This window comes from Opisthorchis viverrini, assembly GCF_000715545.1.
Source record: "Opisthorchis viverrini unplaced genomic scaffold opera_v5_13, whole genome shotgun sequence".
In the NCBI taxonomy this organism is placed as follows: Eukaryota; Metazoa; Platyhelminthes; class Trematoda; order Opisthorchiida; family Opisthorchiidae; genus Opisthorchis; species Opisthorchis viverrini.
Window position 1 is genome coordinate 3,847,808 of NW_008751669.1, and position 23,275 is coordinate 3,871,082.

Consider the following 23,275-nt stretch of genomic DNA (forward strand, 5'->3'; position numbering starts at 1 on the left):
TGTGGTAATTAAGTTTCGTACGTATATCGGTACAACCCGACGAACTAGAAATCCAGAATTCAGCGAAGAGTGGCAACCAGCACGTATATATTCGAATTGGCGAATATGTACAGCATATGGAATATTAAAACAAGAGAATAATGAATAGAGCAATGAATAGAGCATCAGTCATGTTCATCACACAATGATTAGGAAGCATCGCTGTTCTTAGCGGCTTTTGAGCGCAGACTGAATTCACTTACAGAATGAACTGCATGTATGAACATCTCAAATTTTTTCACTACCTGTGAAGTATCAGTAAGCTGTTCAGAAAAGAAAATATCCCATTGGTCACCAGGGTTTTCAGCCCAGCGGCAGAGTGCTAGAGCAAACCTGTTCACGTATTACGATGAGACCAGATGCGTGCTAAGTTCTCTATGAGTGTGACTTAATAAAATTGCTGATCAAACACCAAGAGCTGTATGGTACCATCAGAAACGTAAAGGGTTCAAACCCTACGGAGGTCCATGGGAGACGCATTGATAAGGCCTCTTAAAACATTTGAAACTGCTGTACGCTGTTTCTACGTGCTTAGAACAGTATGAAAGATGGAAGGAAAAGAGGTTGATTGCCCTGACGATTGCAAAAATCATCTTAAAATCTCAGTGTCTTAAAGGCGCTTCATTATGTTAACCTGATATGAGAATTTCGTCAACTTTGAGGTTACCAAATTGACCCTATCCGCCTATCCCGAGAACGGTAGAAAACAGATGATGTTGAGATGTGAAACCAGCTTAGTTTACTTGGTGTGCACAAAGTGGTATGGAGATTGTTCGCTTTATTCGTCGATGTATGTGAGGCATGATTTCATGGCAGTTGAAAAGAAGAAAATTTAGATGAAGCGCACTTATCTCACTGTATATCCTGTTTGAAAAGCTTCGGAACAACGTGCTGTGCAATTTATTATTAATTTTCGATCCTCTGATGAAATTGACGTTCAAGAAGGTTTACGCTTTAATCACAGTATCATTGAAACAAGAATTGATGAAGTCCCAAACTGCTCCACCAGTACCCGAAAAATGCCTTGCCAGCAACCAACACATGTGGGTTCAAATACAGACACAATGAATACGAACAGTCATGTCAGCGTTATCTCCTAATCACTAACGCTATTCCATAAGCACACGCAGAGTTCAGCTTCTACATAACCAAATAATTGTATATGGTGGAGCTTCTTCGTGCAAAATTATCCCAAGTTGACACGACGATCATCCAATTCAAACGACACAAAGACGGATGCCAATTCAGATTCGTCATGAAAAAAAAGGTGCTCAGCTGACTTAAAAGCCCAAGCAAAAGTGTACATGTAGCTACAAATTGGACTTGAGGTCAGTGTTAATGTTACTTAAAGATATTGTGCAAAAACCTGAAGCTGGAGTTTCTAAACCTGTGCCATGCCGTCCTCAACAGAAAGTGCACCCCGCGTATCATGAATCCTGAGTAGACACCTCAAGTTCGGTTTACTACCAGCCCGTCTTTAGAGGTCATATTTATGTGCCATAATCATCAAATTAATTCATTACTGTGAAATATTTCGGACACAACAGCCAGCTTTCCGCTATGTTACGGAAGAAATGAAGAGCAAAAAATGCTTCACAGAGTAGTCAGGAAGTTCACACGCTGATATTTGTATGCGATGTTGACGAGGAGACCTGCGTGTGATTTCTGTAGCATTCTTACTGCACAGACAAGGCATTTGTTAAGTGCTCGACTTTACTGATATAAGGAAAAAGTTAGTTTTATGACAAACTGAGTTCTAGTCCATAAATGAACTAATTCCGTAAACGGTCCAACTGACTTTGAAGCTAACAATCACATTTGCACACGAATTCGGTTTTGACGGGAAACTCAACTAACCTAACTGTATAACTGACTTTGAAGCTAACAATCACATTTGCACACGAATTCGGTTTTGACGGGAAACTCAACTAACTCTAACTGTATCCCCCGTTTATCGCTTTCCAGTGCAACTGAATGTGTTATACCAAGTTGCGTCTTGTAAGTGCAAATGAGGCTATTTGTCAAAATCCATCTAAGTTGGGTTCAAGTAGAACCTAAGGTTGAGGGAAACTTGAGAATCATGCCCACCTACTGAGCCTCAAAAAAGATAGAATCGATCGTGGTCTGTCGAAGAGCTTTCAGCAGCCTTACGCGTAGCGTGTGACGTTTCGATATTTAGGCTGTCTTGATGGTTGCTACTCTAGCCCTGCAAAAACTTGTAACCAGGCGTGCGCGGAAACTGTGGTTCCCAGTTTTCTCATCATGCGAGTATACTTTTTAGGGTAATCCTTTAATATAACTTTGATGAAACTGGATAGGTTTGAGGGCTGATTGGCCGGCTGATGATGATGACTGTCTTAATATGAAGCACAAAGCTGTTTTTTGTCCTACCGAAAACGTCGCGATTTATTTATCATTCATGCACCGTTGACTCTCAGATTTAGTTGATTTAGCCTTTTTATCAGCAATAGTTTGAGCCTTTTTTGTGACTTTCGAACAAAGTGCCTGCTAATCATACTCTTATGCTGGTGCAAACCTCTATCTTTAGCCATCCGCTTAATCTCAACGGTTTGTTTTGGAATCAACTGGCAGAACAGGGTGCTTTTCTGTCCACATATTTTAAATACTTTTGCTCAATTCTAATCACGTCCATCTTGGTCGCATAGCAGACCGTTTTTGGTAGTGAGGTCAAGTAAACTGAGTCACTCCGTTGTTGCTGCCCACATGTATACTTGAATGCACACTGCACATGGTTCGTTCATTCGTCACTTCATCACATTTAATTTCATACTTAGTGGTGTGATCGATAATCAACGAGGTCTGCTATTGATTGTTTTCAATGTAGGTTTGCCTGTATTCACAAATCGTACTTGTCTGTGTTTTGAGTCTGTTGGAAGTTGCTTAAATGACGTAGATGGTAAAGTGACTCATGTAAATGTGGCTTATATGCTTGTTACTCGGATTAGTATGAAACTGCGACAAAGTTGAAAATTTCCATTTATCTGCACATTTTACGAGATACGGCTTGTACGGTTGCTGGTGGATGACGGTCAGTGCTTTATAATGCAAATGTTTATTGATTTCCGCAGTTTATTCTGGAAATTCTTTTGAAGCCATGGTCGACTATTGGCATTTGCCACGCGCACGCCGGACCAAGTGGCATGATATGATCAAACTTTTGTACATCAAGAAACTAGAGGAATGCCCTCCTGATTATTTGTCATTATCGGTGTTTAGATGCAACACGAAACTCAAAGTAAGGGATCATTTTATTAGAATGACTGCTAAAATAGTGTATGACGCTTTCTTTGTTGAAGTCTCTTTAGATCTAGAGATTGAGACAATTTCCAGGGAAACTTCGCTTATCTCTTGAAGAGTAAACCAATATCTCACTGTGCACGAAGGGTTGTATCAACGATCAATTGTACAGAGTTTTCATTTCCGTAGAAGAAGTGAAACCTCAAGCAGCAAAGCCAACCAAATGAACAAAAGGGAAGTAAAGGCGAGAGAATTGGAATTTAGAATTAATAGAGTTATACAACAAAGCGAAACTTGAGACTTGCGGACTTGTACAGGACATCCAGAACAATGCGAATTAATTCACAGTAAACTATCAATAAATTGATATTGCTGTGTAAATTTCGGCTGGTTAAACACAAAGCACGGTTTCGGGGCAACGGCAAAGGCCCCGAGGATACCGTACTTCGTTCACTGTACGGTTAACCAACTTAGCTCGCTCAAAATGACTAAGAACTCGACAATACCCAGAAAAACCCATATGGATGTAAATTCAGGGATCTCCACTGAAGTGGATGAGAACTTAACAATGAATAAGTTGCGTTTACCAGAAAGAACTTTCTTATATATAAGGTAAGTGTACCTAATTCTAGCGAACAGAGTGAAACCTATGGAGAAAGATCAAACTGTCCTTCAGTACTGAGGTTCCGTTCTATTAGGCTTCGTGCATATTCATCCATCTATCAATGGTTATTCAGTGTGCTTATGCCGGACCTAGCAAAAGCTGTTACAGCCAAGAGTACTATGTTACTTTTCGATCTCTGAAGCTGGGAATTCACACCGTTTTTTTTCAACCACATACTATACAGCGTATATTCTTACACCACAATCGATGGCACATCGGTCTGATCATAGATTGCGTATGACGTTTACCTTTCACATGTCTCATAGGCACACAATTTTTGGTGGGAGCTAAAACAGTCGGAATTGAGACGATTACGTAGTGGCATTATGTTGCAAGAGTAAAAGCGGAGGTGACGCTTTGTTCGCCCACGGAAACAAACTAATTGAACGTTTTCCTCTGATCCATTAGATTGGAAATTTTGCTACTCGCTCTGAATCCAGCTTAATTAAAAGTGGGTTCTGACCTGAAAATGAAGAGATTGATCAAGTCGGTATGCACATTAGGCCAGTCTAGAAAAACAAAGAACTCAGCCTAATGATGTAAAGTATTTTGCGTAGGTCACTCGCGTCTGTACACCTTCAGATAGGATTGGAAAACACTACTCGGTGATAAAATCTACGGCGGCAAACCAGGTCTTGTGGATGCATACACAAAGTTTATTTTGGAAACGACCCCTAAGGCAGTAAATCGACTTTCTTAATGTGAAACGAGACTGATCAGTGCAAGTTTTGACTGGCACGGACTCCGTGGCTTGGATACATCTGTCAAAATATCACACTGCGTTAGCAATGTAAAATTCTGAACTCACTGCTTCACAACACTGGTTTTCAAGCTATTAAGTACAACCCGCACTTTTAGCTCTGTGCATGATACCACCGGCCTATTAATTTATGTGCAGTACCTGAACAGTGAAAGTCCACAAGCAAAGTAAAACACATTTTTCTGTGTAATAATGTAAAAATTGATGTATTAGGATACTTTCAAGAGAGGCAATCCTCCTGGGCAAAACACATGAGCATCTCCCTTTAGGAGTGATTCAGTGTACGACCTTGTTGAACAACAGCAGAATATCTCGTTGGCAATGGTTTTTCGAAAGCACTGTGTGTAAATGGTCACTTCGATGTTTGGATTCTGTAAATGAATGTCAGCCAATAAACATCAGGCCAATAGTCAACAAGACGACTTTTAAGAGCCTGATTTAAGAAATGTGGAGAGAGTTTCGCCCTTCAGAAGGACGAACTGTGCTGAATCTTCTTTGCCGACCACGGTAATGGAATCCAGAGTCGCATGGTCTGATTTTATTCAGCAGACAGCGTTTACGTAACTCTTTTATTGCTCTCTCCAACGGTGATTTCTCATTGTCTTTTTTAAAACAACACCTTGTGAACGCATCGGAGAAGTGGTCAGGTTTTTAAATGCTTTCCGTTATAATAGGTCACAAGGCGGTTATCATGGACATATTGAGGACAACCTTCGTTATCAATTGCACTCAGTGAGTAATCAGTAACTACGACAAAGTTGTACTAAATGCTTCGTGATTTTGCTGATGATAACCTCATATGTCTTTGAGTAGTAGACGAACTTAATCCATCGGCTCGGGTACATACTCATGGAGGACAAGCCTATACCCAAAGCAGCAAACGGAGTTTCACGTGGAAGGTGTATCCGTGATGTCAGGATAATGACCATCAAGATCATGTACGAATGGAATACCATTCTAACTCAAACGAAAAACGCACCTCTATCATCCCTTACAAACTGAGCTCCGTTGATCCCGTTGTCCAATCACAGATTGCATGAAGCAGATTGCTCAACAGGTACACAAAAAGAACGAAACAGTGGGTGACGTTAGGCTTTGTGTAGACAGTTGTAAGAGCGATGGTTAGAATTTCTCATTGAAAGTATTTCTGAAGAGACGATGAAGCAGTGCGTTTTCGTCACACTCATTCGCTACTTATTGTTCTTCATATCTTGTTCACTTCGAGATAAAGTTCTGTAAGTTTTAGTATCTTTCTCATGCAATTCGCCATCACACTCCTAATCACGCGAACGTGATTGAACCGCCTGTCAGGATTCTCGAAACAAATTAGGTAGATATGGAGTAATTGTATCCTCCTTACGAACAGGGATGAATCAGCACTTATCAGTTCTTCAGGCATCAATTACGATTAGATTTGCTAAAGGTAGGGCAGAAAGACCAAACAATTGTGCTCGCGTGATTTGGAGTGAGATTTATCCGTTGCGTACCATTTTCGGTTAATTTAATCGATTTAGGACCTCAAATATGAATGCTAGTGTTTTAGACCAGTTCAGGTGAGTCAGTTCGATGTGTGACTCAGCCTTATGGGCAGGTCTGCCTGATGACTGTTTGAGCGCGTGCTTATGTCTCTCTCTGGTTCCAACTGGGCGTGCCTCACAAGCAACCTGTGCTTCTGGTATTCATGGGAATTTCGGAGCCGCACGCAATTTGGGCGAATTTCCACGTACAACCTGTGGGAACCTGACAGACATTCGATGCACCATGTTCTCTCTGGCCCACAAAATGAGTTGTATGAGAGGGCGCGAGAATTTTTTCATGTTCATATATATATATATATATATATATATATATATATATAATGTTTCCCTGGAGGCTGGGACTGAGTTTGATAAAATACCTCGACATGTTGCCTGTAGATTGTCTGTTTCTCGAGCGGCCATTATTTGATGAAGTCAGCGCACCAGCCCGGTGCTGATATGAGCTGAACAGGCTTGGGCAAATCGTGCTTCCCCAACCCTTTGTCAATTTCCAGCTCAATTGACGCAGTTGTACAGGACGTCCGCGGGCTTCCAGCTTAACCTGAAAGGCCATAGTAAACTGGACGTGTTTGGCCAGGCAGCCAAGCTTTTGTAGAGCAACTCACAGCGTCTTACTGTCAAACATTTGACGTCCACAAACAGTTCACAGAAGGATATCTATTCACCTGCTACACCTATGCATCTGTCCTGCAGCAGCGATTAAAGCAATGTTAATTCGTCAACTTAGCCGTCCTCACTGATCCTGAGGATCCTGTTGCTTGGAAATGCCGATGACATATGTATTGCACTGGTTGTAAAAAAGCTGATCTAGTGTTTTCTGACCACTCTCTTGTGGGTTCGTTTCATCCTGTGGGAAGTGTTTTCCTTTTATTTCATGGAATGTTTCAGATCATTTTGTCTGCTTGCCGGTCTGATTTCTTTCACTGTTGAAAACTCATCAATTTTCATTAAAGATAACTCATCATATACTTTTCTCGTACTGCTCCTTGTTTCGATTTAACTCTTCCAGTTAACTAGTATTTTTTAGTTGTGCCCACATCTTGAGCCCTGCAACGCTCTGACGTGCAGTTGTTGTATGCGAATCTTCGGGCGAATCCGTTGTTGCACTGAGCTCTTTACGGATTTGTCCGCGACAACTTGATCTGAAAGTATGTGGGGCCGCGATAGATTTTTCCGATCTATTTATTTGTCAACTAGTTGTAATCAATTAATCTCATTCACTGATCCTCAGAATTGTGTTGCTTAGAGATACCGGTATCTGACGGATGGAGCTGGACACAATTCAATATGCTTCAAGCCATGCTTGCTTCATAGGTAAGTCTATTATCTTTTAGAGAGGATTATAGTTGCATTATTTCTTAAATTTGTCGTGGCCTGTGTTTAACTCCAATTTTATGAATAATTTATCAGAACGTTCGTTTTGACGTATCGCTCTTTCGAGGAAGAACCTATCTCCGATTAAAAGTTTTATTCTCAGAGTTCTGAAATGCGGTTCACAGCCGCCGCATACAAACCACTTTCGGTAGTTTAACCAAATGACATATATGTATTCGCCTAACATTCTATCTTGCTGAAATCTGTCTCTAGTCTGATTGGGTGTTGCTTTAGGGTAAGAACTTCCAAACTTCCAGAATCCGCTATGTTTGCCAGTATTCCTGCTTTACCGGATGTCCTGTATGATCAGGACGTGGTGAAATTTCAATCCATTGATCTTTCTGGGTCTGAAAGACAGTTTTTTCAGAAAATACTATCAGAGGAATCTTGTGCTGCTCGCTCGGTTTGACCTACCATTCATTTTCTGCTCTGTGTGGTCGTTTTGGAGACGAGGGTCGCGGACTTTTGTACACGTGTAATACTTGGCGAATACCCAACTGAATTGTATTGGATATCAGTGAAACGTCCACATCCTCATCTGTCACCATTCTGTCAATCCGTAGCGTTGCATCTGATTTGACAGCGTTATTATTCTCCAAATTCATTTACATACAGAATACGTAGTTTTATAAAATTTTATTTTTTATTTCCAATTTCAAATCTCTCACAGTGGCGGACTACCCAATACTGAATTGCTTGCGTACGCATGTAGACATCAGCTCGTTTGTTCACCCATCCGCAATCTTCATCCGCCTGCTCGACTTGTTTTGACTCATCATAACTTAATCCCTCGTCACAAGTCTTGATCATGAGATTGACGTCAGGTAGAAAAACTACTCCTCACAATATCATCGGGATCCTACTCCTCTCACCGTTATCTGATGTGAAGACACGGGACTGCGCCCTTCAGTTATTTGGCTTGCTTACGTGCTCTTAACCCCCCGAGCACGTGGGACCCATGTTATTTTGTATGTTTACTCACTTGCTGGTGAGATGGAATTCTCAACCCACTTTTTCCTTATGACATCTGGAGTCGTCTAGCATGCCTGCGACTTGAGATTCTAAATCTGGAACTCAACACATCCCTGTATGCCGCCCACTCTCATTAACGCAGTTCGCCAATTCGCCACCCAAAAATGTATCGATTATGTCACCTCAATGGATGGTGCATCTTCTACAGTGAACCTGTCCAGATCAACGAACAGATTGATATCCACCTGCATGGCCTGAGCTACCAACACTCTCACTGATAGCAAACAGATATATTTTCAAGATTATGGTTGATCATGAACTACCACTAGTAAAGCTGTTAGATGACCAACTTCTGAATAATTGGAGAAATTTCTGATCCATTCGCATGGCGCTACAATTTTCGAAAACTAATCAAAGTGCCCCACGTATGGAATGCAGACATTTTTTGACATTCATCAGCCAATCACTTGGTCATAAGATTAGCAGGACAAAATCTCGCTTTATGATCACATGGCAGTTTCAGCCCTCTGCAAATGCCTGGTAAGTTTCAACAAGAGGGAAAGGTCTCGTGGATCTCAGATGTCCGGCGTCTGATTGGTCCCTCACTATTGCTAACTTGGTAAACATTTTGCCTTAATTTTACTTATTATCATCTTTTCAACAGGAAAAAATAAGTGGTTCACAGAAACAGCAATAACGCTTGTTCTTGGGTAGTTTTCTGGTCTGGGGAAGTTACGTGAGGAATTATAAAGAGCAACAGTGTAAGCAGCAGGCCCATAGATAGGATGACAAAGACGTAGACTGCTGGATTGATCACTGGGATGCTCGAGTCAGTAAAGTATGAACAAATCAATCCAAATAGCCACCATACAACCAGAGTTTTACAATGGTCTTGAGATTGCTTTGCAGCTGTACAGAGCTGACACATTCGACTCCAGCTCATGGCACCGGACAAACCCAGCAAGGCCATGATTGGTGAGAACAAGTAAGGCTGTATGAAAGCTCCAGGGGCAAGCTGAAATAAAGAGCATATGGAGGAAAAGTCACAACGTTTTTGAGTGATGGGCCACCAAAAAGATATTCAAGAGTTCGGAATGTTTTTTTTCTTTCGTATAGCTTTAATACAACCGTTTGGAATCAGAAGGATGATAGAATGCCAGTTAACTCAGGTCTAGACAGAAGTAAGCAAGATATGTAGAAGAGGATTCAAACAAAATATATCCAACTGGGAACGTTGCACCTTCATCACTAGGAAATATGAAGCTGGAGTAGGCAGCAAGGCTCACACCTGCTACTTACAACGTAGCACATTCGCTAGGTTGAACCTGTAGACTTCTATCGAATAACCTGAGAATACGTAGTAGCCGACCTTAATTTGTTTTTTAGATAAATTCTAATCAGTTTCTCATGCTATGGGTATAGGCATTCCCTTAAGTTAAAGACAGTCACTTTAGACTCAAGTTCTACTGTGACCTGTTGGCAAAAATGACTCTTAAAAGGCAGGCTTAAAGTCCTTTTAAGATTTTCACAGCACACCTATCGGCAACCGAATCGATAAAGCTTGCCGGGTGAGTCATACTGCTACTCTAGTTCCATTTAACATGTTATCAGCACATGCCGTACCAGTAGTAGAAGAGCCATTGGTCGTATAGCTTTTTTAACAAAGCAGCTACAGGTACAAAATGTGTTTATGTGAACAAGTTTTCGGACGGCCGAAAGTATAATGCACTGGAAATTCTAATACAGTCCAATGCAAAATCTGTAGATGAACAAAATGCTTCAGGCAAAAGTCTGGAAGCAATATAGCAGGAGTTTAAAGGGTCCGTATCGTTCCGGTCGCACATCTTGAAGGGTGTAGGCTCTTTATTGGTGACAGTTTTCACCAGGTATATGGGGTTTTTATGAATAAGTCTCCATCGCCTTTCTTTCCATACTACTAGAATCTTCCTCCTTGGTTGTTTGGCAGTTAAACATCAGTTTCTGCTACTGATGTTTTAATGTACATGAAGATACTACTGAGGGTAGCAATGAATGTCATTGAATTGATCATCGTCATCAACAGTATGATGATTTGCTGCCGTATCATTAAACTGGAGTACCTGTCCCTTTAGTATGATGAAATGATTATGTGACGGGACACATCAAACAGGGTGACTAAAGTTCAGAACAGATGGAATTCGTTAAATAGCTTTGGATTCATTACTGGGAGGTTTTGCCCCAAGTAAGTTGCGGTCCTATCGGAGAGAAACCGTCCTGCCGGTGGTCGGTTTTGGTTTGGCTTATTTGTGTTGCTTCTGTGAGGATGTCATTGAATCAATCTTTTTTGACCTGAGAAATATGCCTTACTGTACATCTGGGCATACAGAAAAACATAGCATGCTTTGATGCTTGTGCTTGTCTGAGTAAAACAAAGACTGAGCTTTAGATCCATGGTTATCACTTCACGCATCTGGCATTACCTGGATACTGCTACTACCTTCAAAAAGATGAATCGAAGTTTTTGTTAAGGAAACTACTTACAAGCTTGCTGAAAATTTTCGACAGCCTCACGACCGGTTTCGCCCTTCTTGGGGTTCATCAGGCAGGCGCACGCCTGAAGTTCTCGTCGACTTATGCTCTACATGAACTCAAATGGGACTAATCTCGACAAATATACTCATCATCGTATCATAAACAAAAGATTAAGTTGGGTGTCCCGTGAAAATCAAAGTGATATGCAAATGTGTGTATTTACAAATCAAGGTTGTCGCACTGGGTAGCTTTCCGGGAGCGTCCGTCAGAGGGGTAGATACCTGTGGATTATGTTGGTTATTCTGGAGCCAATTTAGTGTTACTATGCATTGTTTTCATGTATTCTACTTCTGTGGATTTCACTCAGGATATCATAGCATCTGGTACAGGACTGATCTTGTCTAGTCAGGTGTGTAGGTATGGTAAAACCCTAGAAAAAATTATCTTCACTAAGATAAGCCTTGCTAATTCCAAGATATTGGAAAGCAAGACTTTCTATCATATTTAAATTACTTTTGGTGAATGCAAACTCTTATATCTAGTTGTTTGAGTGCTTTTAAGAAGGGCACTACCAAAAATGACGCCCTCACGTTCTTCGAGCGGAGTATCATTTCCCAAGAGCTATGTGTACAAAAATTGAACACATATTGGTCACCGTTCATTCCGAGCGGCACAAGAACCCGAAGACCTTGTATTATCCTGCTTCATCAACAATCCTTAAAAATTGATACAAATCAGAATAAATGACACGAGTTGACGTTTTGCTTGCCTGTATTGATCTGACCGCAAGAAATTTTAACAAACATGATCAAAACCCCAGAGCTCTGTTGCAATCACACGAAACGTTTTGCTTTACCGGTTTAGTACTGTCGATCAGTAAAGCGCCCAAACTTTTCCGTTACATGCGTGTCATATATAACCTAGAGTATCCTCTGGAGGTACCCGTTGAAAAAAATTGGCAAACGTAATTGTTCCTAGGAGGCAAGCCACTCTAGGGCAGTCGTGATCGACTACGACATCAACATAGGCAGTCTCCCTTTGGATGCAATATGTAACAATGTTGTTTTCTGCAGGGGAGGACAAACGTAACACCAAAATTTCATTAGGACGCACAAAACATGTTCCTCTGAATTACCTGTTGGAGATAATTGTGATTAGGAATCCTGAATGGGTCTTGTAAATTTGTGTGATAACTTCAGATATAACTTTAATTTGAGGGTCTGTTTTCCACTGGCTTCTAAAAGCTGTAGCTGAAACCAACATCGATATATTTGACAATGCTCACGAATCTTCTAAACTACCACTCAAACAACATTTGACCACTATATTTTCGAAAGCAACTGATGATGATAGGAAAGGGATGTTTGGACTCCCTTGCCGATAGCGCCTCTCTGCAAGGTTCACAACACAGGTTGTAACCATGCAAAAAATTCTATGAAATCCCGAGTTGGGTAACATCTATTAAGTTGTGTACGAAGTTGTGTAGTTTTGAAGGTATTTTTCTTTGGTGTTTTGAGCTCTTACTGTGATGAGGTCTGACTAAGGAGCGATTTAACTGGTCAAGTAAACAGCCGAATAAACATCCACAAGAAGCCATATTATGTGAATATCTAGGATGTGGTAGACCAGCACCAAGTCCCTTCCCTATTTAATTTTACTCTTTTCTTCACAAAAATGCTTCCAAATACATCATGTTTGTACGGCAGCAAAGCATCACTTATGTCTTGCTGTCCACATTGATGAAGATATAATCTCTTTTGAATGATAAAATTTCCACATAAATTGTATGCGTCGTTATGCGGTCCCCTGGAAAATCTTGCACTATTCTTTGCACCAAGCTGATTTCAAGATAAGCTCCAGAAAAGCACCCTCCTTAAAGAGTTGATGAGACTAGGGGTGTTATTTCTGTCTTTGATTTTTGGATGTAATTGTGGTCTTCCTTAGGCACTACCTACGTATATTATCTCTGGAGCGGACACAGTGTACTACAAGTGACTCCGCTTGAAAAAATCACCTACAATAACTGCCAAAAAGGTTTATTCTATCCTGGAAGGAAACTGGTTATTGGAATAACTCGGCTGACTGGCATATGATCACTGAGGTAAGAACTATCCTAATGGCACCAGTCTGGCACCGGACTGAAATGGCTTAGATTTGGACAGACGTATTCTCAAAAGAGAGCATTCAATAAGAAATTGCGATCAATATTCTATTTGAGGCGTAAAGTCCTAAAATTCCGCAATGGGCTTGTCCACAATTCTCTCGTTTACTTAATGAAATGATAATAATGAAATCTGTCCACACCAATAAAGCGTAATCCAGGAGAACCTAGCCTGGTAACCTTGGAATCCTCATATGTGAATCTGAAATGCACGAGTAAGTATGATAAATTTTCACAAACTGTGATGAACTTTTACGTAAACTTGCTAAATGGAAGAGCTGCATCCCAAATAGATGGCGATTACAAAATCCCGAATGAGTTTGGGTTTAGTAGGAAGGAACACAAAACCGAGTATATCACTCTATCTAGCGCATAAGCAAAGCTACAAAATCACACTAAATAAGTCTGCAGTTGGTGCTACCCGAAGGACACCCCATCAGGATTAAGTGGACTTTCTTCAGAAAAAACAACCACTTGGCTCCTCATCGCATAAGTAGAACGGAACGTATTTTTGTTTCTTCCGAGAAAACCCTGGACCAAAACCTTTTCAAAGAGTTCGAGACGGCGGAAGTGGAAGTTGACTAATAAAGCGGAACTTCATCCTCATTCATCTTTCCCCATATTTGGCTGTACCACTTTAGAAGGAAACTACTGGGTAGTAGCTGGGGATGAAGATTTAAATTGACTGGTACAGACAGAGTGAGCTGTTTTGTCCATGGCAATTTCAGTTGGTTAAGGGTTCGCCATGGAAGATTTAATGGTCGGAAAGTGCAATACTTGATATCTAGCTGCCCTCACCGTTTTCAATATTTTTATAGAAAAAGGACATGCAACACATGCTTGAAAAACAAGGGTCCCCCACTTTATATTCGAAACAGCGATCGAACTTAAGAGCATGTAAGACTCAGTTTTTCAGAACACTACTTTCTCATCATCTAAATCAAGAGGGCTTGTTTCTACCCTCAGATCGCACATTGTTAACTTAGCTGGAGTTGTACGTATGAGTGACGCAGTGCTCTTTGCGTAATGAGAATAACAAAACAATTAAAGCGAACACTTACTTTAATTCTGATAAGCAGAAGGCTAAGGGCTCCTGTAAACACCAAACCAGGAATCGTTCTGCTCGTTCCTTGCCGGGTGGTCCGTAGGGTGGCAAAAATAATCGTAAATAATAGGGCTGATAAGCAGAAGACAAAGAACGCTTCCACAATTGCTGAAGAATAGCTCATGCAGATGACGGCCGTAAATTGGAACAGAAAAATTCCCATGAGTGAGTTCAGGCAGACTTCAACAAGTTTGGTGCCAGTCGATTCACCAACCTGTAAGGAACAGCATTTGGGTTTTATTGAGGCCAGTTTATCCGTGCATAGTAGTTTCCTCATAAAGTCCTAAATAAAGGCAACAAAGTCGTATTTGTAACAGTTATGTGCCCTAAATTTGGATTATATTATCAGGCACAATACGCTGGTGAAACACATTTCCTGGTTGCAAAAGCCTCACTGCAACAAATTCAAACAAGAAAAAAAGAACAAAACAGACATAAAAAAATCACAACGTTTCTGGAATTTATGGCACGCGGAAATTAAAAGACCGACACCCAATATTTTCCTTTACTCGGTCACCCTGTGAGATGAAAAATGATTGAGTTAACACATGTTTGCATGAAACGCAATAAAGCGCGATAAATAATTGCTATGGTGATTACAGCACCAACGAACCAAGGGATGTTACGTGAGACTTATACATTACGAAATTGGTTTGTAATTTCCAGTCAGAGCATTAGATAGCCCTTTCGCTGATTTATCGAAATATTGGTAGCTCCGCAAACACCGCTATAACACAGTTGAATGGAAAAACTCGTACACAAGGTTTTTCAAAGAAGTAAATACATTTTATTTGGCTCAGAAGCACTAATGCACTAAAACAAAGAGCAGTTAAACGAATCATAGTGTTGAAACGCCTAAAAGGCATTCAAGACGGCATAATCTGACAAACGCCTGAAAACCGGAGAATACTTTGCGCGTGCGATATCAAAATCAACGTTGGAGAACTATGTCACGCACAAGACCGAATTCAAGAGTTGTGACGAAATTCACACAGGACAAACGGTAAAGAAGCTGTTTAATGGAGTACATGAACACAGGCATACTTCTGAAAGAAAAGCCCGATTTTCTCTATTCTCCGTGCACAAGGATACGAGAAGACACAAGTTCGCCTGGAAGGGTTTTCACATACTGGCTGAAGCAACAATGAGTAAAGAACATGAATTTACGAAAGCATTTTGCTCGACCTAAGACGTCACCAACAACCATTAGAAATGACCCGCTCTGTCAATCAACATAAACAAGAGAGCGCCGGGAAAACAGAGTTCAAAACTGCAAAAGAAATCAGATCAGAAGCTCCCAGGTGAAACAGGAAAGATCAAGTAAACGAGCAAATCAATTTTACTGGAATATGCACTAAAAATAAGTCAAGAGACCATATTGAGGGCATTTAGATAACCGGCTGGATACCAGAACGCCAGAGCAAGCAGGATAACATAAAAAGGCAATAGATCACGTAGTAGACCAACGCAATACGTTCGAAATTATAAAAAAATATCCAAAGTAGAAAGTTTCATGATATGCTATTACTTTGAAGAACGAAAGTGTACGACATCATACGAAGTGTAAACGGACCAAAGAACCTACAGAAAGCAATCTCTAAGGTAACCCATCATGTCAGAAGCTAGCAGATACTTATCATAATCTACATAACTCAAAGTAGGCAGGAAGAATAGGCCCAGCGAAGGATTGATGGTTTCGACGTTTGCTGATAAGAGTTTGCGGCTAATTTCCAAGCTCAGAAAACATTTCAACAGTCACCTGATCAACAACCAAGATCCATGTTTTATATTTTATCCCGCTCTCTCGCTGGGTGGTTTTAAAGCTTTTTGGTTCATCGTTTTCTCAGTCTGTACATACAGAGATATGTTCTGCTAAACGTCCATGCCTGAACTTTAGGCTTAGAAAATAGGGGGCTCATATTGTGAAAGAAAGTTTTGAGTCGTACCTCTCAGTGGAGCTCTCATGAAAGGCTACTGTAGTTAACAGAGTACACTCCTTGTCCCCTGTTGGTCAAGATTTATTGTGCAACCAATCCAAAGAAAGACCAAGGGAACTTGCCGCTCTATCTTCAGAAAAAATAATACACATAAAATTGTACTCAATAAGATAGGTGGGTCTAGCTTACTGATACCAGTTGATGAATATCAGGCTTGCTTGTTAGCGCCACATATTTCTTTATTACAATAGCTTAAACATGTTAATAGCATGTTTGACATAGAAGTGTTCTGTTAGTTTTCCTCAGAATTTCCGTCTTGATGTACACATCCAGTTGTTTCAAATGAGAGAACGGTAGATGGGTTGGCAGAAAATTTTATTAAAATCAATAATTCTTGCATACAAACACCTGCTTCTACACCTATCGGAATGCAATCACGTGTGTCACCGACCTGTTTGTTAGGGTATTCTACAATGTAAAGTAACAATTAAAGGCTAACTCATAAGAAAATTCCACAAATATCCCATCGCGCTGAAAAATCGCCACATCTCCAATCATGAGTGGAAGTGCTTTGTGCCCAATACACTGAGTGCCGCTCAGGCTCACCACAAAGATTCCCATGAGCTATTCGGTCGACATCCAAATCGACACGTTATCGGACCGTATCGGGTATGTAAGAGCATTTACTAACTACCAAAACAGTGGGAGCAGGTTCACGCAGATTACAACGGATAAAGACAAGCAGGTAAGAGAATTTCTCATTCATGCTACTGTTGTTGTACGAAAGATTTCAGTAAGTCACGTGCTAAAATTAGGGCTTGCAAAGAAAGGACAAAATCTCCCTCGCACAACACGTTTCTATAATCATGTTTCGTAGCTTCATCTCCATGAATTTCGCATTTTCAATTTTCAAGACACTGGTGTCATTATGCAGAATCCGGAATTAGCGGTCCCAACAAGTTCAGTGGATTGCTTTTTAAGCTTACGTTTGAACCCTATGGTCTCAAATCTATCTAAGAACATCATATACTAGGTTGCGCCCCTAGCCTTGAAACGTTGTTCTTACTTGATGTTACAACGATGTGGGCGAAACACCATGCTCAACAGCACATTTTGTCGTAAGACCCTGATTTTATCTCGTACATTTCTAATGACCTTGTAATGCTACTCATTACCACAGAGTCGTCATTTCAAACCCACTGATCTTACTTTGACTACCTCGATATGGCATGATTCAATGGTTGCTGAAAGCAGAACTGGTCACTTTAGGATGACAGCAGCATTGCATTAATCACATTGTTTCGGACAGTGTTTCAGGTATAATCATTCTGTTCGGATTGACATCTACATGGACGCCAAATTCAACGGAACATTCGAAAAAAATAACAACTAAATCTACTTTAGTGCACTGAAGATCATAAAGCTCACCTTTGATCCACACAATTTGGGGACGTTCCTGGGTGCATCTGTGCTGAATGGAATGCAGACTGTAGCCACAGCAGTCGAGATCAGACCAAGTATAAAACAAATATCCGTAAACCTCTGACTATTCAGAATTGTACACAGGAGGAAGACACCCATCATCATTCCAATCAAAACAAAACCGGAAAGCTCGTCACAATGCGGCCGTGGAAGCTTCATTGCGTGCGAGGATAAAATCATTGAGACCAGGCCAAGGGCAACGCCTTCGAAGAAAAAGGACCCGTACATCAACTGCCATGAACTGATTTGCGTGGCCAAAGTCACGATTAACCAGGAGACTGCAGTGAATATTTGGAAGCATACTACTGTCCACCTGAGATTGATTTGTCTGAATCGACACCCAACTAACGTGCCAAGTAATCCACCACAGGCAATACAGCTGTTATTGTACTTTGACCCGAAGACGATGAACATCCAGCTTGCTGATGAGTAGACCAGAAAAATACCTGAAAACAAAGTAGGAGTGTCAATACACCAACGTGTATTCACAAAAACATGCATGTAGGCAGTACTTTGTTTCTATGTTTGGTATGATATGGATAAGAACAAACCATTCTGTCACACCATACCTGAGTTTCCATGCAGAAAAGAAGCATGTTGCCCGTTGTTATGAGGCAGTTCTTTCACTTGGATCTAACTGACTTTTGTCGAGTAAAATTTTCTGTTTCAACCACGTTCCAGTGAATTCCTCAGACAATCCAAAACGTGGGGCCTGTAGCCCACCGAACAGCCTCGTAAGACTACCCCATATCTTATGAAAAAATGAGCATGCTAAAATATGGGGACGGTTTAGCCACAATGGATTTTTGTCTTCAAATTCATTGCAGAACTGAATGATCCGAGAACATTTTATGATACAACACGGAAAATGAATTGACCACTTTGCGTACGCTTCCGGCTCCAGGAAGAGAAAGTCTGTAAGCTGCTGACGGAACTCAGGGCGTCACTCAGCTGTGTGTCTCAGAGAGTTCTTTTCTTCGGTTTCGACGCTAAAGGAGTTTTAAATACAACCAAAACAAATTTGAGAGGGTGATCCAAAGCCTACCGTACAAGGCATGGCATGACATGCTAAAAATAGTTCCACGTTGAAGAACTACGTATCAAATTACTGAAAACATTTCGACAGCCCAAATCATCTTTATCCATAATGCAGCTCCTCAATGATTCTCACTTTTATCAACCTTGTATTCTGTGTCAACATCAGATTTTATATATCTTGTGAAGTAAGCTCATTTGCAAACCAAGTATGTGCCAATATGAGATCCAACTTAGTCCTAGCCGATTCTCACTTTTATAATATTCTTCAGCTGAATATGCAGCACATTTATATAACATGGCTGCCATAGGGGCAGTACAAACCGCCGAGTATATCCTATCTAAGAAACCAAGAAGATGGCTCCTCAAATTTACTTGGAGGCCATCCCCCCTCCTGAAAACGTCTATAACTGTACTAAGCAGACTTATAATTATTTCGCGTGACATTTTTCCCACGGTCTTTTCATCAGTGTGTATAAGCACAATCCCAACTGGCACTACAGTAAGGAACAAGTGCTTCGGAGATCATCTAAAGGTCATGTCAGTGCCAAATTCGAAAGGTTACGTTTGTATCTGTATGTATCGTAATTCTTCACTCCGAAAGTATTCTACCAAGGTATACCACTTGGATAGGCAAACCGAAACTGACAATAATGTAGGAGTTCTTACATAAGATCGTTTCGTAACAGTTAGTGTAGATTCAGGAAGATCAATAAAAAGCGAATTCATTGAGGATGGCAGGAGGCGATGGCGACAAATATATTTATCATTCTCAATAACTTTTGAAATGCTAATACGCCGTTACAGTCCTTGTCAAAAATTATCTTTTTCAACACTTTGATCCATCGAAACTGAATGAACGTACCTGGAGAAATCGACAAAAACCAGCACATACTCAGAGTTCTTTTCGTGGGATATGCTTGATGTGGACATGCTGAAAGTTGAGTGTTACCCTCCAACTGAAGCCCATATGAAAGGCTTTTTTCTGTCATTGGTCGTTTGCGGAAAGAATTGAAGGGATTTTGATATTGTAGTACCTAAAATAAATAATACAAACTACAGTAGACAAATTATTCTATTTTAATATAGTTGGCTATCATGTGATGGATACTGGCTTTCAGATGAAGTGAAATTTGGGTTCCGAGATTTATGTCGCCAGAATAGTTTCACACACTTTTCTTCACGATACACACAGGCACTCAGCCAACGGAAATCCATGGGGTCGCGTATTCGCAAGCAGTTTCGAAGTGATTTCAATCGCACACCCATTATTACCTCTTCAGTAGAGATGCAGTGTTTCCCTATCACATCAGATAAAGATCACTTTTAAGTATACTCCGTGCAACGTATCTCAATGAGCCAAACATGTGCTTCAATCGATCGTCCTAAAATGGATAACCAAGTCCATCGTCCTTGTACCACCGAACTGGTAACAGGACACCAATATGCAAACAAAGTTTAGAGTGTGTAAACTGTAAAGTCCAGGTAAGATCAGTTTCTTTGCCAGCGCGGAATAGACTCTCCTTGACTCTTGGATCAATAGCTTAAAACACCTGGCTACACCTGTTTTCGTTATCTGTCAACGGATTTTTAAGCATAGTCCTCATCAGCTTTTCATACTAGACTAGTTTTGGTTACAGGGAAAAATCTCAACCGAAAAATTCGAATTGACGGTTTTGGCCACAAAACGTCTCCGTAGAGTTTGAGCCTAAGAAAGTCAGTGTACTGTCGGCACAATGTTGCAAAGAAATAACACAATAAATTAGGCGACCCCCTCTATGCCACAAAAGTATGGGATTCCTTAAACAACTGAAGGATAGGAGGTGATTCTCGTCCCTCCATATTCTGACGTGCAGTGAATAAAGGCTAAAAAACCGCCCGCCGCATTGAAGTTCAAGACATAGCGTATTAAGTAACTCTCACCTTAAATAACCCTTAAAACAGAAGTCACTGAAGCAGAGCACATACTACAACCCTGGGAATAGGAAAGGTCGAGCAGCCCGGGGGTCCATAGGTCCCTATGTATATAACCTGATGCCACGCCCTAAATTTTTTCGGTTGGATACACCAAATAATTGATAAATTTACCCAGTTTTACTCGGGGTACAATGACGCACCGGAGTGGTTAGCGTCAACGCAGTCAGCCTCTAGTATCTAACAACGCTAAAATGGGGTGTCATGGTCTGTGATTTTCGGAAGTAACTACATAATGTTTTACCTTCAATTTTCGCAAGCGATAAATCGGTGACCATGTCTTTATAAATGGCGGACTTCCAAATTTTTGGAACCAACCGACGCTCAGAAATGACTGCTTAAGTTCTCAGGCATTCTTGCTAAACGTCGGTGTGTTACGGAGACCCAATTCCTATTCAACCTTCTAGTTACCTGTGATTGGGAATATTTGAATAGTGGTAATAAGTCGAGAGCGTTCTTAGTTGGCCCAATATCTAGAAGTAACAGAAAACGCTTTTAGCTCTCCTCATAGATACAAGAGGCCTTCTTACCTTTAAATACGAGAGGAAAGGCTTATAGGTTTTTGGGACTTCGGGACATTTCTGCATAAAGTTTTGCCTATTTTGTCATAGGAGTGTGAATGAACACAAGAAGATACCTTCTGCACATTCCGAGCTAGAAGTGGACAGCACTAACAGTATTTCCTGTCCGGTTATGGCATAATTCGTCTAATGAGAAACAGTCTGCAGTTGTCAAAGATCCTGGATCTGTGTGATCCTTTATCTGTCCCCCCTTCTTAGTTGGTCAGTCGAAACTCTGGCGTTTGCTAAGGGTTCATGCAGGTACCCGTTAGCTATCTTTTTGGAACTCAGGGAAAAGACAAAAATTAATTAGTCTATAACTGGCTGCGCTGGATGTGGTGACGTTATTCTTTGATTACTCTTGGACACTAGCCGTGCTTTACGGATTCTGAAAGAATTTTGATAGTGGTATTGCAAACTCGCTAACCAGTAGAATAAAGCTCGCAACGGTATGATACCAGATGGTTCTGAGTTTTTTAACTGCCACAGCGGCGAATGAAATGTCTTGTAGGCCGCGTTAACAGATGAGGTTGTAAAATAGGGGTCACCTTCTGAATGATGGTCTTGGGCTGAGCGCCTAATAAGTGGTGGACACATTTATCATCTACTATGAGTGAATTTTATATTGCTGGGCGACATTGTATTGGTTACTTCCTTACTAACGCTTGCAGTTTGGTAAGGTATCTACAGAGAAGTTCTGAATTTCTAAGGAATAAAGCAGCTAATGTGACCTTTAACTTTTCTTGTCAACCCGAATTAGTAAGGATTACGGGTTTACTACTTGCTGATACCAAGATTGGTCGTCACCCATTCTCTTCGAAGATGAGGGAATTTTCGTCACAAGTACGTTGTCACTTTGTAGTAACTACTGGATGTATTAACGTCCAGTGCGGGCATGCTGTGAGTTGGTCACTCTGGTTTGGTGTCTGACTTCTAACACTCGGTAAATGACTGCAGACCATTTATCACTTTCAAGTTAGGCGCATTCCCGCCTTGGCATTTAATTCTTATTATCCGGGGAACATTGAAAACGTCCTTGAGGGTCCTGCAACTCATGCTAGGTGAAATACTTGCAGCAAAAGACCAACCTCGCAAATAAAACAAAAGATCACTTTAGTTACCATGAGCACGTTGACGTGTATAGAGTCAGGCTTCCTTGTTGGTCTTGAGCGGGACGATCCTGTGTGAGTTTTATTTGTTGATGCCAGTTCTTCCATTTGGAGTCTTCCTCAGCTATTTCTGTCAGCGGGTGATGGGACTATTTGTTTTGTTACGTTACGACAAACAATGACAACTGTCAGCCAAAAGTCCTGCTTGGTGTTCAAAGAGGTTGACAAACACCATGAGGTGATATTCTGTCCACTAAACACGCGAAAATTAGGATATTCTTATAAATAAATTTACAGTATGGCTTGGCTTACCGGCTTTGAATTGCATTACTCTGATCTGCTGCCTGCAGGTGGTTTTGATCTATGTCGCTCTGGGGACATTGTTTCGGCTTATTGATGTGTCCGTGTCTGTATCTGGCTGATGTAAGTCCGTAACCGATTAGTTGTTCTTTGGATTGTGGAGCTAGTGCAGAGGTAATTCGCAGTTATCTTCAGCAAGTGCGGTCACATACTTATTTCGCATTAGCTTTTCGCTTAATTCCCCATCTGACAGATCATAAATGGAAGTTTTCAGAGCACTACAATCATCCTACAAAAGATATTGATGTAATACGTTCCAGAATTTGAGCAGTTAGACTGACGTGAAAACTTTATGAGTGGGTTTGTATTTCAACAGCTTTCATGGTATATTTTAAGGTATACCACCGTCGAATAACAGTTTCACACAACCCGCATAAAAGCACCTTGGATAGGTAAACTATATTGACAGGTGTAAGTTTCTTCCTACATGTGCGGG

At 40.8% G+C, this 23,275-nt stretch overlaps 1 protein-coding gene across 1 annotated transcript; it reads right to left on the bottom strand.

Annotated features, from left to right (window-relative positions):
• Positions 1–9,132: 9,132 nt before the first annotated feature.
• On the bottom strand, positions 9,133–22,709 carry T265_01278 (hypothetical protein; the record flags this gene model as incomplete). The annotated part of the gene is made up of 5 exons (XM_009165263.1): positions 9,133–9,620; positions 14,339–14,596; positions 17,748–18,247; positions 19,702–19,873; positions 22,492–22,709. 5 exons carry the CDS (start codon positions 22,585–22,587, stop codon positions 9,285–9,287), a joined length of 1,362 nt encoding a protein of 453 aa, XP_009163527.1.
• Between the last annotated feature and the right edge of the window lie 566 nt (positions 22,710–23,275).